Source organism: Protopterus annectens, chromosome 7.part0, assembly GCF_019279795.1.
Source record: "Protopterus annectens isolate FY-2018-M chromosome 7.part0, PAN1.0, whole genome shotgun sequence".
NCBI classification, from domain to species: domain Eukaryota; kingdom Metazoa; phylum Chordata; order Ceratodontiformes; family Protopteridae; genus Protopterus; species Protopterus annectens.
Genome location: NC_056739.1, coordinates 924,943,851 through 924,960,355, shown reverse-complemented (window position 1 = coordinate 924,960,355; position 16,505 = coordinate 924,943,851). Strand labels below are relative to the sequence as shown.

General features: G+C 36.7%; 1 protein-coding gene across 4 annotated transcripts in view; it reads right to left on the bottom strand.

Annotated features, from left to right (window-relative positions):
• Positions 1-16,505, bottom strand: part of PARP6 (poly(ADP-ribose) polymerase family member 6) — a 1,412,227-nt gene that overhangs the window by 382,681 nt on the left and 1,013,041 nt on the right. For all 4 annotated transcript variants that reach the window (XM_044077510.1, XM_044077512.1, XM_044077511.1 and 1 more), the window contains one exon: positions 6,044-6,092. In XM_044077510.1, the coding sequence (XP_043933445.1) occupies positions 6,044-6,092 (49 nt within the window). The remainder of the gene's footprint in view (positions 1-6,043; positions 6,093-16,505) is intronic.

Sequence of the window (16,505 nt, the reverse complement as noted above, 5' to 3'; positions counted from 1 at the left end):
ACCATTTGAAACTAGTCTGTTTTGGCACAGGTTGTTCCCTCTTACCTTCACAAGACATGAACAACTGATCTGAAAGATTTAGTTCTTTGCAGATAGTACCTGAGTTGTCTGCAGACATCCAGGCTATGGAGGATCCTTTCTCCCCCACTTTTAGGTTCAGGACAGAAAACAGGGAGATGGATAGTATGACTTAAAGTAAACTTGGACACCGCTTTAGGCATAAAAGAAGGATTCATTTTTAAAGAAACCCTGTCCCTGTGGAAAATGAGATAGGGTCGACACACCATAAGGGCTTGCAACTCAGACACTCTTCTTGCAGAGGTCAGAGTAATCAGTAAAACTGTTTTCCATGTTAAGAACATCAAGTCAGCCAGATTAGCTGTTTCAAATGGAACAAGTGTTAGCTTCTCTAACACAAAAATTAAGATCCCAAGGAGGGACCACCATTTTTCTAGGAGGCCTCTTATGCAAAACCCCTTTTGAGAACACTCTGACATGAGACTGCATTGAAAGAGGAGGTTCCATGGGCAGACATGTTGAAATGGCCAATAAATTAACCTTGATAGAGGAATAAGAAAGGAGATAAATTAATAACTCACACAAATATTGTAAAACCGGGGGACATGTAGCCCTGAATGGGTGCTGGTTATGTTGTTGGTGACAACTAGAAAACTTTAAGCTCATATATTATTTCCTAGTAGCAGGCTTTCTTGCTTTCACTAGTACCTGCTGCTTGTCCTCAGAAACTGCTGCCTGAAAGGAATTAAGGCCCATCGTCCAGATAGTTAATTGAGAATGACTAATGTCAGGGTGTATCAAACACCACTGGTCTTATGTGAGTTGATACCGTCTGTAAGAAAGCATGTGGTAATTGCCCCAAGCCATTTCCAAAAGAAGGGGGAAACACGGTTGCCTGGGCCAGAAGGGAGTTACCACAGTGATCTTGGGAGATTCCTTCTGAATCCTCAGAACTACCCTGGATATTAGTGGAAATGGTGGAAAAACATACAAGAACATTCCTGTCCAAAGAAAAAAGTATCTGTCTTCCAAGCCTTCCTGTACAGAGTCCTGGAACAAAATTTTGCCAGTTGATTGTTCAGAGAGAAGACAAATAGGTCTACTTAAGGAATTTCCCACAGATGAATCATGTCTCGGAAGACCCTTGGTTTTAGTTTCCATTCATGAGGGTCTGCCTTGGTCCTGCTCAGCTTGTCTGCCCCACAATTTTGCTCTGATGGAATGTAGGATGCCTGTACAGTGAGCCGGTGCTATGAAGCTATATCCCAAGCTAACATGGCTAGTCTTCAAATGGGGTATGACCTGGTTCCTCCTTACTTGTTGATGTACCAAATGACTGTGGCACTGTCTGTAACCACTTGCAGAAGACCAAAGATGGTTCAGAGAGTGTTGAGTGCATAGATCAGTGCAAGCATCTCCTTAATATTTATGTTCTTGATTCTGTCCTTGGTGTCTCACACCCCTGCACCTTTATCCCTCCTGAGACTGCTCCCCAAACAAAATACAAAGTGTATGGGGTGATGACTGCTTTTGAACAGGGAGGGAAAAGGGGAGGCTTGAATTTAAGAATATCTGTTGTTTTCACCAAACGAGTTCTCTTCTGACAAAACCCAATGTAGGGATCTGAAAAGATAAGGGGTATTGATACTGGCACCAAGGAGACTTCAAATACCACTGCATCTTTCTCACATGGACTCTAGCCAGAGGTATCATAAAGTCACGAGACCCAAAATCCTGAAATTTTCCTTGCAGTGACTGAAGTCTGAGTGTAAAACCTTAGAAACATATCTAAGTAAAGATTTTTATTTCTGTGAAAGAAAACCTCTTTGAACTGAGGTATGGAAACTATTTTCGGTGGCATGCATTTCATCTTTTTTTTCTTTGTGCTCACCTCAAACAACCATATGGTAGACATTTTTCCACTTAAAACCTGCTACACATAGGAAAAATGCAGAGTGTCATGCACATGTGATGAACTGGCTTGTAAAACAGGTTGTAAAATCAAATCTACAAAATACTAATATATGATGTTGCAAGTCTTCTGGGTTTGAGGCATCCAGACATCTATGACTTTTTGATAGAGTATAACAACTAGGTATTAACACAAAGATATACACATAAACACTTTACTGCTTAACATAGGTGTTGAAACTCACACCTGCTTGCTATGCCACAACATCATTTGACAAGATAACTTGGTTTTCACCCAATGTCTATTAAAATATGCTCAACAACACAAAGTTCATTTCAGTACTTTATGTTTTAGTATTAAAAGTGAAAATTTACACTCTGTTAACTAGTTTTCCCTGTAATTAAAAATATTTAAAAACAATCCTGTAACAGGACTATGATGCAGACACTGACCTCACAGTAGCATGTTACATGCATTTAGGGCATCAAAAGCTAATGTATTTCACTAAAACCAATGACAGAAGATTCAGAAGATTGATCCTGGCCTGGGCAATACAAAGAATTGTGGCTCCCCCTGAAACTATAAATCTATGCATTTTAAGAATGTCTTGATTGGGGAAGTGAGGGATACTCTGTTTTATCACTAGGCCAACAGCATGACTACAGTTAATGAACAGGATGTGGCGGAGTGTGTCAAACAAGTTCCATTCCTTACTATGATCAGAATTTCTTTCACATTGTATCTTGGTGAAATATTACTTATGCGCCTAGTCAGAAAATAGTAATTTAGGAAGAGCATGTGGTTAACTATTTGTGAAATTAACTGGTCATTTGATGGGAGCTACAAGATTATAAACAAAAATGTATATATGTGCAACAACCTGAATAAGTTAAAATGTTAAGAATTATTATTTACCCTCTCTCAAGCAAACGTCAAATATTCATCCAGTCAGAAAGTGGAAAGTGTGTGTGTGTGTGTGTGTGTGTGTGTGTGTGTGTGTGTGTGTGTGTGTGCGCGCACATGAGTGTGCATGCCAACTCACACCTATCTTGATCACAGTTAAATGATCAACAGAAGTTGAAACATAATAGATGGGAAGTCATTTAAATGTGTAAAACAAGGTAAATATATTACTTTTTGTAAAATGTATTTCTCTCGATTTGTCAAACAGCCAAGGTGCAACTATTCAAAAGTGATGTTTAAGGTAGTAGCTATGTGTGAAAGCAACTGACCTACTGTCACTTGACTACAGCTAAACGATCATGGGTGAGATGGATGTGTGTGTTTGCGAAATAAATTGATTATTACTATGACCTTAAATTTTTCATTCAATCACTCCAAATAGCTGAAATCTATTAAATCGAAACAATGTCATTGAGAGTGGGGACTAGTCTAGGATTGTAAGCAAATGATCATGGTCATTATTTGAGCACAGTTAAATAATTATGGATTGGGATTATCAAAGTGTGGTGTGTGTGTGTGTGTGTGTGTGTGTGTGTGTCTAAGTGTGAAACAAGCTGAAATATATTACTATAATTACAATATTTACCTTCTCACAGGTAAAAATCAGATATTATACCATGACCCCCTATTAATATTCCAAAATGTGCACGCTGATTGGCCAGCGTGCACATTGTAAATCGACTTATACTAATGGAAAAAGGTCCGGTCGCCCGGACTTTTTCCATTAGTATAAGTATCTTTTAAAACACTGTCTCGCTATGTTAAAAGAGTTTAACATAGCGACACAGGTTTAAAAAAAGCAACGGAGATCTCCGTTGCTTTTTTTAAAGCTGTCTCGCTATGTTAAACTCCTTTAACATAGCGACACAGTGTGTAAAAAGCAACGGAGATCTTGCTTTTTCCGTTGCTTTTTTTTTAAACCTGTTTCGCTATGTTAAATGGGTTTAACATAGCGAGACAGCTTTAAAATAAGCAACGGACATCTCCGTTGTTTATTTTAAAGCTGTCTCACTATGTTAAACCCATTTAACATAGCGAAACAGTAAAAAGCAACGGAGATCTTGCTTTCTCCGTTGCTTTTGGCCACAGCTCTGATGTACTGCGTACGCATGCGCAGTACATCAGAACTGCCGCAGATACCAGACAGCTGCGGAAGGGCAGCAAAGAGGCATTATACAATGCCATTATTTAAGAAAAGTAATTATTTCTTTTCTTAAATAATGTCATAGTATAATAGCAATAACCCACTTCTGGGTGTGGGTAATGCGGGATTTACCCACGGTTGTCTTTGTTTGGTCCCTCAGGCTTCGCCCTCGGGACCAAACCACGCCAACCGTGGGTAAATCCCACATTACCCACACCCAGGCGTGGGTTATTGCTATATTCACAGAGTCAGAATCTAGAAAGTGTGTGTGTGTGTGTGTGTGTGTGTGTGTGTGTGTGTGTGTGCGTGTGCATGTGCACGCATGTGTGCAGTGCAGATTGAAACAGACTACATATTTAAGTGTGCTAATCAAGGTAAATATATTACTTTTTTGTACAATGTATTTCCTTTAGTTTGTCAAACAGCCAAGGTGTAACTATTCAAAAGTGATGGTTAGGGCAGTAGCGTTGTGTGAAAGCAACTTACCTACTGTGAATTGGCTATAGTTAAATGATCATGGGTAAGAGGGCTGTGTGTGTGCATTTGCAAGATAAACTAAATATTACTATGAGCTTAATTTCTTTCACGCAATCACTCCAAATACCTGAACTCTATCATATCAAAACAACATCATTGGAGTAAGGACTAGTCCATGAGCGCAAGCAAACAATCATGGTCATTATGTGAAAACAGTTAAATAATCATAGATTGGGACTATCATGGTGTGTGTGTGTGTTATAAAACAAGCTAAACTACATTACTATAACTACAATGTCTTTAGCACAATAAAACAATTGGTGGGTGTACCCAGTCAAAAAAGTTGTTCTAGGTAGCAGGAGTTTGTTGTGAAAGAAAGTGACCTACTGTTAGTTTATCATAGTTAAAACAATCAAGGATTTGCATTGTCGGGAGCAATACATGTTTATGAAACAATGTAAATATAACACTACCAGTGGAATGACTTTCACGTGATCAGTGGTTTAATTGGGAGGGGTAGATTAGTCAATGTATGAAGGCATTTGATCACTAATGTCACATGACTGCAGTTAAGCACTCATAGATCCCAAACAGAAAAATATTTTCCTTTGGCATATTTTGCCACTGCAAATGTTTTCATGCAGTTATGTCTGCATATGTTCCAGATTAGGTTGTAATACATAATAAATACATCATTGCCCACCAACACTGCATTTTATTATTGTTACTGTAAACCTTTTCTTTATAATACAGCTTATTAGCCCTGCATAGTGCTTTTATTCTGTCCTTCTGTACCCAAACATGAATATGTGGTTTGTACAGGAAACGTTTGTTTCCATTCCCCTTTTTTCTCGTTACTTTTCATTCTTCCATACCATTACCCTCTCTTTGGTTTCCTCACAAAAGACACAATCCTTTCTTCAAACAAACCTTGCTCTACCACACATTCCAGTATATATTTTTTTAGTGGCTGCAGATCACCTTTTCCATCATTTTCACTAACTGACGTAGCTGCTATATCACTAGTTCACCTCTTGATCCAACTGCTAACCGAATGTGCCGGTTTTCACTAAAGCTTAAACCTTTTTCAGCATGTAGCATACCTTCATTGTTGACCCTAATGCACATGATTCATTTATATGTGCTATATTTCCAAAAATGTCTGCCGAAAGTTGTGCCGTAAATTCAGAATTAATCATTTGTGATGTATTTGGCAAATATCATAACACTGGTCACAGTCCTCATTAAGATGATGTATACAGATTATTGTGACATCAGCAAAGTACTAAAATATTTCGGATAAGGTATGGATAGGGAATCTTTGTCAATGCAAATAAAAAAATATGAGGTACCAGAAATTAAGTACTTACTATATTTAAAAGGAATTCTATATTAAAAATTACTTTGCTTAATTTAAGCTAAGACTTTTGAAATGAAGGCTTTCAAACTGTCTGATACTGACAATATGTTTTAAATAAAAGCAAAAATTGTTAAAATGCTAATAATATACAACTTGAAGACACACTTACCCTGCTGAGTGGCAGTTTTACAATGTGCGACCTGTTACTGGAAATTATCCTGAAAATAAAAAAGGTGAGAATGTAGACTTTGGATATTGTTAGATCTTAACTTTCCTTAATGTCTGCTTTCTTGTTGTCCCACTAACAAACTCATCTTTTTTTGCCTCATTTAACATTTCTGAAATCTTTAAACCTACATGAATTTCATGTCAAAATTTCTAAAATAAATTCATAAATTAGAGTGTGTTATCTTCACATGAACTATGTATTTGTGTTAAATCAACCAAAGTCCAATGTATTAAATCTAGCTTGGAAGAAAAACAAAAACGTCATTATGAATGAATCAAACAATAGGTTCATAAAATGCTGTTATACAAGTAAACCAATGGAACTTCTCAGCAAACAGCACTTTTACTGCATTGCTAGACCCTCCCTTACTAATATGTACTAACTTGACTGCTGTGTAACTGCTGGGAAACTTACAAGTCTGCTATTTGGTAAGCACAGTTTGTTTTCAACAAAACAGATACCTGCATGCTTTGACAAAGAATTTCATCAAAATACAGTACTATCAATCATATTATTTCTCTCCCAAACCATTCGTTGAAACTCTCTTCAGTTTCACTACATGTTCCCTGAAATAGGCCATACTATGGCGCATATCAAAAAGAAAAGTGGTGAAGGCTAGTCAGCATGGAATTAGAAAATGATACAGCTTCCAGATCATTGTGAAACTTACTGGAAGACAGGGTTGCCAGATTTGTAAAGGGACAGGTAAGGATGGTCCTTCACACTAAGTGAAGACCAAAAAAAAAAAAAGTCTTTCATGTGGAACAGCAGGCAGTTCCGCATTAAACAGAAATGGTTCAGATTTGCGATTTATAACTGAAAAATCACAAACTGGAGGCTGTTTCACCAGGATTTTAACTGGAGTGTAGGACTTGGGATTGGCCCCGCTGATCCTGGGACAGTCCCACTCAAATAGGGGCATCTGGCAACCCTACTGGAAGATAACAGGTATAGTACCTTCACATGTGGATACAGGAACGTTCTAGATAATTACAAATCTTTCAGTCTAACAATGCAGATAGGAAAAGTTCTGTTGAGCATCTTGAGGAGAAAACTAGTTGTTTTCTTGAAAGGTAAAGATTTCCAGAATAGCAACCAACATGAGTATATAACTAGAAAGAAGTGTTAGTCAAACAGTTACTAGGTTTATGACTAGGTTAAAGAAGTATGTGGCAATGTGTGAATCCATCAACAGTGATTTTGGTGAAGGTAAGAAAGTTAAACTCACTGAAAAGTAAATTCAGCTATAGTGGAGTTTTCATCTTTCTCTATTGTTGTGCAACCTTGGAGTTGGTATATATATATATATATATATATATATATATATATATATATATATACATCCATACATACATATTTATACATATAAGCTCATGTGGTGTGGTGTGTCACCATATGAGAGACACAGTAGAGCTTGATCCCTGAAAAAGGCAAAAAAAAACCTTCTTCCAAAGTTCACCAAACATAGTTTTGATGCATTACTTTTGAGATTTTTATGTTTTCTAGAATCACTACTGCTGGATCTACATGTATCCAAGTATTAGTCAAGGGAGTTCCACAATACAGACTCTGCTTGGATTTGAACTAGCCTTTTGACTCAGTCACAGATGAATAACTGTTAGGAAAACTTCAATGCTGGTAGTGGGACTATGGCTGAAAAACGTGAATTTAGCAAGATTGGATGAGAGGAGAGAGGTCAGAGGATTATGACAAGAAAACTGTTGTGAACAGCAGCTGACTTCCACAGAGGAAACTTCTGAGTCCAATACTTTGCTGTGTTCAGTTTGGATATATATGAGGAAACAAAACACAATTAACTACTTCATGGATGTCCTTTAAACCAGTTCATCAGTGGACTGAGGAACAGTTTGAAGAAAGACATGAGTGGTTCTATAAGGCCATAGAAAAATGGCAGCTGATAGTCCTTGAAAATAAATTCAAAATAACAGACTTGGGTCAGAGTAATGTGAATCACCATCATTTGGGGAGTCTGGCAGTTAGCACATAGGATCAAAGCTCTTAGCTGTTAATGAGCTGTTTCCTGTGCCTAGAGCACAGGGTTTGATACTTTCCACCTTCATTTGCCTACTGTACGACTCAGAGCAAGTAATTTAATCAGGCAGTACTCCAGAGTCACCAATGAAAAGGTACAAATGTGTCTAGTGGGCTTACTTGATCAACAACTATTTGAAATAAAAAATAAATAAACTTGTAATGCAAAAGAAGGAGAAAACCCGAGGCTGTTTATCACATCTAGATCGAACCACAAGTGAGATGAGAGGACAAGTGGCAGCAGTAAGCAGAATGCTGAAGAGTACTGTTAATAAAATAGAGTAAAATGCAGGAAAGTCAAGATCCCATTCTGTTCGGTAAACTGAATATTATGGAGTTCTGGAGACCTTACAAGGAGAGATACTTTGGACCAGATGGATGAGTAGTATGAAGAGAAAAGAATATAAACAGAGAAGAAGAATGGAGTATTTTCTAGTTAAAGACAATAATGAATGAAGAAATCAAGATATGGATATCCCAAAAATATGTCTGGGAGTTGGGAAAAGGTCACATTCAAAAGGAAGGATGGGGAGTAGAGACAGAGACAGCAGATCAAAGGAACCAACTGCTCCTTGGATCTGTGAAATATGTGTACACACAGGAGGCTGTAAGCCTATGGAATGCACTTTGGCAGAAAAGGTAATACACAAAGAATCCATGAAAATATTCAAGAGTGCAAGGGAGAGATGCAAAAGGAGGACAGGATCAGAATGGGGGAAAAGAAAGAAACACATAATGTTAAATGCATTTTTAGGGCAGAGTTGATTGACTTTCTTCTTTTGTCATTAAACAAATACATTAAATAAATTATCTTATCCTCTCCTTTCAGAGACTAATTGACCATTTGTGGCTTGACTGATTGTATAATATACAAACCCACACTATATACATGCAAGCGCATCTGCATGTATGTATACATATGGATCCATCTCAGAAATTCAACATACCATACCACTGATTTTCAAAGGATCTAGACCAGAATGGCAGCCACTCACATGATCAAGTGTACACTCACATGATCAAGTGTACCAAATATCGACAGGCATAATATCAACAATGTCTTGCAGCAGGTGACACAGTATTCCTGCTGTAAAAAAAGTGAATAGAAACACATCCTTTTAAGATCAGCAATATCTGGGGTATGGGGCTATTCTCTTTTCATGGGGATTGTGAGATATTGTACTATTAATTTGTGATGGCAGAGTCAACAGTCTATTATATATATATATATATATATATATATATATATATATATATATATATATATATATATATATATATATATATCAAACACAGCAATACACTTGTACAACATTAAACCTATCATTTTATGTAGCCCTTACTCTAACCCTAACCCACAAAAACTTGCATAAACACCCCTACCCGCTAATGCAAAAACTTTCAGTGTATCTATAAGTTTCAGCCTTATTATCCAAAATCAGAGCTGGCTCATCTAGCGCCCTGTGCCAGTGCCATGATGAAATTGCACCCCGCCCCCTCAGCTCTTCTGCTTACTGTAGAAAGCCAATTCCTACAGCAGAGTACCAATCCACTCAACCCCTCCCCAGCTCCTCAAATGAAGAACAAAACAAAAAAGTCATCTACAAATTACTGTTGTAAGCTAATTTGCTTCCTATAGTAAATCAGCCAAACACACCCCACCAGCCCCATGCCCTCTCTCTAGCTCTCTAGAGAAAAAAATCATCTTCAGATTACTGTAGAAAGACAAATGGCTGAAGTCACATGACATAAAATCAATTATAAATCACATAACCCATACAAATTCTTCACAATAAAATTCTTAAAGCAATATTGTACTATTTTACTTAACACTGTACACGTTTAACTTGATTATGTAATTCCCTTAAAATAGGCTTAATACTAACCATGGTGACACACTAACCCACGCACGTTCAAGCTTGCACGGCCCAACAGCAGAACAGGAACAAACAAGAGCCAGCAAACGGTTCCCAAAGCTTTATTGAAGTAAAAATAGTGTCAAAGACACTAACACTCTCTTGACAAAAACATGCCTCAAACTAGTTTCGGTAGAATACCTTCTTCAGTGAGGAAAAAATGTGATAATTCCATTAAACAGACTCCCTATATATATATAAATAATTAGCCAATAGACAAGTGGCTAACAATCAACTGAAAATTTTTAAGTCATACAAATCCAGATTTAAAGACATGCACAACCATAAAACCTATCTAATAGATAGAAATGCATAAATGCACTAACTGTGCATAAATAATACTGTTTAAACAAAAGTATTATATCAATAGCAATAATATATAGCCAAGGTGTGGTGTAAAATAACATATAAATATATATAATATTTTATAGATGGTCATTTAAGCCGGGTGGAAAAAGGGCTCCCAAATGTATGATCCAATATTTTTCTTTCATACTTAAAACGCTCTGCCAGCCTGTCTGGTTAGATCTATTTCCCTGTACTTTATCAATAGCACAAAATATAAATTTGGCAGATGGATGCTTGATAGTATGTTGATATAAGGCGTTGCTAATTTTGTGAGTCCGAATATCACTACGGTGTTCTCCTATTCGAGTTCTAAGGGACCGTGAGGTTTTACCAACATAGAAAGCCTGACAATGACATATAGCTAAATAAATCACCCAACATGTTGAACAATTGGCAAATATGCGTATATCAAATATCTTACTGGTATTGGCACTAGAAAATTCCTTAGTTTTATTGATACTTGTACATGAGGTGCAATGACCACAAGGGAAAGTCCCCAACAACTCATCCCCAGTGATGGTAAGTTGTCTAAATGTTGCACCTCCACTATCCTGATGTTTATAATGGGAAAATAACATGCCCAAAGTTTTGCCCCTCCTGTAAGAAATTGAACATTGATCAGTCAAAATATGACGAAGATGTTCATTGGCCAAAAGTATGTTCCAATTATTGTTCAACACATTTCTGATCAGTTGGTGATTTTTCCCAAAAGTAGTAATAAATCGAATGGTATCTCCTTTAACATCATCCTTAATCTGATATTGTAAAAGATCTGATCTCGACTGTTGATCTGTCCACACCCTACTGACCTCTTTATGGCATACCTGGAGGAATGTCTCATATATGATCCTTTGCACAACATTTACTTAGAGGAGATGGATATTTGGAGACGTTATCTTGATGATTGTTGGATGGTGTGGCGTGCGGATGTTGACTATTTGATGGAATTTGTGGAACATTTGAACAGCAATGTTTGGGGTATTGAATTCTCTGTAACATACCATAAGTTTATTATTGACTTTTTGGATGTTACGGTATATCGGAATGAGGACAATACCCTAAGTACAAAAATACACAGGAAGTATCCACAATTTAATACGTTACTCCATTCGTCAAGTATGCACCCACGTCACACCATCCGCAACATCCCAAAATCACAATACTTACGTATTAAACGTATCAATTCATCTCCTCATGATTATGAGGATGCTAAAAAGGATTTGAATCAGAGATTTTTGGATAGAGGCTATTCTATCAGGGACATATCTAGTGCTAGGGTGTGGACAGATCAACAGTCGAGATCAGATCTTTTACAATATCAGATTAAGGATGATGTTAAAGGAGATACCATTCGATTTATTACTACTTTTGGGAAAAATCACCAACTGATCAGAAATGTGTTGAACAATAATTGGAACATACTTTTGGCCAATGAACATCTTCGTCATATTTTGACTGATCAATGTTCAATTTCTTACAGGAGGGGCAAAACTTTGGGCATGTTATTTTCCCATTATAAACATCAGGATAGTGGAGGTGCAACATTTAGACAACTTACCATCACTGGGGATGAGTTGTTGGGGACTTTCCCTTGTGGTCATTGCACCTCATGTACAAGTATCAATAAAACTAAGGAATTTTCTAGTGCCAATACCAGTAAGATATTTGATATACGCATATTTGCCAATTGTTCAACATGTTGGGTGATTTATTTAGCTATATGTCATTGTCAGGCTTTCTATGTTGGTAAAACCTCACGGTCCCTTAGAACTCGAATAGGAGAACACCGTAGTGATATTCGGACTCACAAAATTAGCAACGCCTTATATCAACATACTATCAAGCATCCATCTGCCAAATTTATATTTTGTGCTATTGATAAAGTACAGGGAAATAGATCTAACCAGACAGGCTGGCAGAGCATTTTAAGTATGAAAGAAAAATATTGGATCATACATTTGGGAGCCCTTTTTCCACCCGGCTTAAATGACCATCTATAAAATATTATATATATTTATATGTTATTTTACACCACACCTTGGCTATATATTATTGCTATTGATATAATACTTTTGTTTAAACAGTATTATTTATGCACAGTTAGTGCATTTATGCATTTCTATCTATTAGATAGGTTTTATGGTTGTGCATGTCTTTAAATCTGGATTTGTATGACTTAAAAATTTTCAGTTGATTGTTAGCCACTTGTCTATTGGCTAATTATTTATATATATATAGGGAGTCTGTTTAATGGAATTATCACATTTTTTCCTCACTGAAGAAGGTATTCTACCGAAACTAGTTTGAGGCATGTTTTTGTCAAGAGAGTGTTAGTGTCTTTGATACTATTTTTACTTCAATAAAGCTTTGGGAACCGTTTGCTGGCTCTTGTTTGTTCCTGTTAATACTAACCATACCATTTAATCCTGGATATTTATAAACCTAACAATACATTTGTATTCTTCCTTCTCTGTTATATTATATCTCCCTTCTTACCTGTTCTTCAATGACCTGTAAAACTACAAATTTAAAGGAGTATCTATCACTTGTTTCCCTCATTATGTTTATATAATGCATTTGTTTCTATGTGTTTTCTTATATCAGGCAAATGGTCACCTATGAGTTCTTTTAACTTCCAATTCATCTTCCCTATATAAAAGCTTCACATATCTCACACTTTACCATATATAACATTTTTGGTTTCACAATTCACATAAGCTTGTAATATAAACTGTCTTCCAGAATTTATAAAGGCACTATAAACAGGGTAAGGTGATTAATAAGCCCTCCGGCCAATAAAACAACTATAAACAGGAATCTCTAGTGTGGTTCCCCAAGCTATACAGATCAGGTTACCTCCCACTGCTATTAAAGGGAAAATCTTCTGTCCTCTTGAACTAAAAATAAAGAAAGGAGCTTGCTAGAGTGTAAAAATACCCCACTTTAACAGTTAGCTAGATAATGAATTCAGAACAAGTAAATCAGTAGAACAGACAATGAGGGGTAAAAATGCACATTTTAATCAAAATAAACATAAGGAAAGTCAAATAAATAAATCAAGACATCAACAGCAGTGTAGAAATCGAGTTTATAACATTTAATTTACACATTAAGGGTGGGCAGCTTAAAATCACCAACTTTAACAAGCAGATCAAGGAATGGGTGGGTGGGAAAATAACTAGCGGGGAGTCAAGCAACAGTGCTTGAAGTTTTTGCAGGCCATGAGCACCATCAGAAAAGTATCACTCAAGGAACAATTTAACCAATAAAAATAAAACATATGAAGTGTCCTGCATAGGCAATTTAAGTGTATATCTAACACACAGAACAAAAACACCAGGACAAGCTGCTCTGTCAGTTTAAGCAACACAGAGACAAAAAAAAGATTACTGTTGTCACCAACAGTAATGGTCATGGAATTCTGAAAAAGCCATCTGTTTTTCTGTGTGTTAGGCATTCTGTATTCATTCTGGTAATCATACACTGATAAAATTATACACCCTCTTTCTGGATAGATCCAGCTGCCACCACTACTGCCAACGTTAACAGGATTCTGTGAAATACAGACAACTTATATCTGCTACCAAAAAATACTGATGGAAAGTGTTCAGTCCAAAAATCAAAGCTAGAGGTTCTTTTTCAACTTGTGAATATTTGTCTTCGGTACTGTAAAAAAAGTTTTACAGAAGCAAAAGCAATTAGTTCCTTTGTCCTGAAGGCATAGCATGTTGGATCACATCTCCAAAACCAGAAGCACTGCAAGTTAATTTACATGGCATGTTTTGGTCATAACATACTAACACTTTATCATTCATTAACAGTTCTCTGCATCTCTTGAGCACACTATAGCCCTGATGTTTACATTGATGTGAAACCTGCACCTTTAACAACCTGTATAAAGGGTCAGTACTGTACTATGATTAGAAGAAAATATCCCATAGTATTTTTTTAAGCCAAGAAATGTTTGCATTTCTTCCACACAAATGGAGTGTTTCAGGAATTGCTATTATGTTTTCAGCTGCAGGATGAACAGTTTTCTTTTTGTCTGTCACATACACTAATCATTCAGCTTGCCAAAGTTGTATTTATATGTATGCTTTTCTCATTCTCAGACCCCATTTTTGTAGTCTCTGCCAAACTTTTGGTAAGTTACTGACATACTTGGCATCCATATTCCCAGTGATTAACGGTTTACTATCAAAATTCTGGAAATCACGTCATCGAGTAATTACTCACATGAACTGTAGGAACAAAAATGACATCCAGCACTTCTTCATACCACCGAATGTGGCAATGTTGAAGTCAACATTATTGACATTACCCAACTTACCTTGACATCTGGAGACATCCTACAAACATTTTGCAGGGGGGCAAACCCTCCTGCACCCCCAACCTGCTAATTATGTATTCCAACTCAGGCTGCACTACAGTGAGGAAAATGGTAATTGTCCTGATCTCTGCTGTAGCGTGATCCATTGTAAACAGTGACTCTCAAAACCACAAATGCAAACTGCATCTTGATGTTCTGGAGGTGCAGTGATTTCAAGTCAGGCTTTTCAAATATTACATCTGTTCCCTCGACCATCTGGATGATGGTAAATTGACTTTCTAAGTGTTGATAGTAAAGTATGATTAACAAAAATCATCCAGGTACACTACCGTATGCAAAGTCTTTCACTAACAAATCATCCAGGTACACTACCGTATGCAATTCTTTCACTAACAAATCATCCAGGTACACTACCGTATGCAATTCTTTCACTAACAAATCATCCAGGTACACGGCCGTACGCAATTCTTTCACTAACAAATCATCCAGGTACACGACCGTACGCAATTCTTTCAGAAGATTTGTTATAATTCTTTGGAATATGAAGAGTGATGAACTCACCCTAAATGGTAATCTGTTATTCACAAACACGACTCTGCATATATTGATGGTTATACATTTCTTAGAGTCATTAGCAACCAATACTTGATAAGCAAATGTTAAATCAGTTTTAAGAATACCGTTCCAATCAAACATCATGACCATTAACTTTCCCACACTTGAGTTAGATATATATTCCATGTTAGCAGCTTTATTAACAGTTAAAGTTTAATAAGAACAGAAGTGAATTGAACTGTCCTTTACTGCTGTGCTTCTCTTTCTAGCCTTTTGGTTTATCATTTTCTCTTTCATTGCATGTGTCAAGGGTTAACTCTGACACAACTCAGGAGAAACATTCAGATTCACCAAAGTAGTGGTTATAATACAATTTGATATAACCAGTTCTTGTGGAAATACTTCATTGTGCATTTACTGTACTTCCACACAATTTAAGTCATTCAGCACTATTTGACTTATGAACTGTACATTAAAAAACAGAGAGTAATGTCATGCTGGTAACTTGTGAAAAGCAAAAATAAAATAAAAAACAAGCAACAACGAAGGACAACTGCAAGAACACCATATATATATATATATATATATATATATATATATATATATATATATATACACACACACACACACACACACACACACACACACACATGGGTCTACTTCATAACATTGAAATTTCATAATGCTGAATTTCATAACAGTGAGACCATAACATCGAAAATTCAAAACACTGAAAACCCAAAACATCAAAAACTCAGAACATTGAAAACTCAGAATACTGAAAGTGTGCTTCATAACATTGAAAACTAGATTGCACAAGTAAATAAGATCCCCTCCATCTACAACAACACTTAACTAACAAACACACTTTCTGCTATGTTTCGGTAGGGGGGCAATCCCCCCTGCAACCCCCATGCGGGGGACTCTGTACAGTGAGGTTATGAAATTAACTTTCTTCCACTGTAGTGCGATCTTGGGAGTTGGTATATTTAATTTACAGGGGGTGTGGGGGGCACAGCCCCCCACATGGGAGGTGCAGGGGGGCTTACCCCCCTGCAGAAACGTAGTAGAAAGTGTTTTAGTTAGGTGTTGTTATAGGTGGAGAGGATGTTATTTACATATGCACTGTAGTTTTCAATGTTATAAAGCACACTTTCAATGTTCTGAGTTTTCAATATTTTGGGTTTTAGATGTTTTGGTC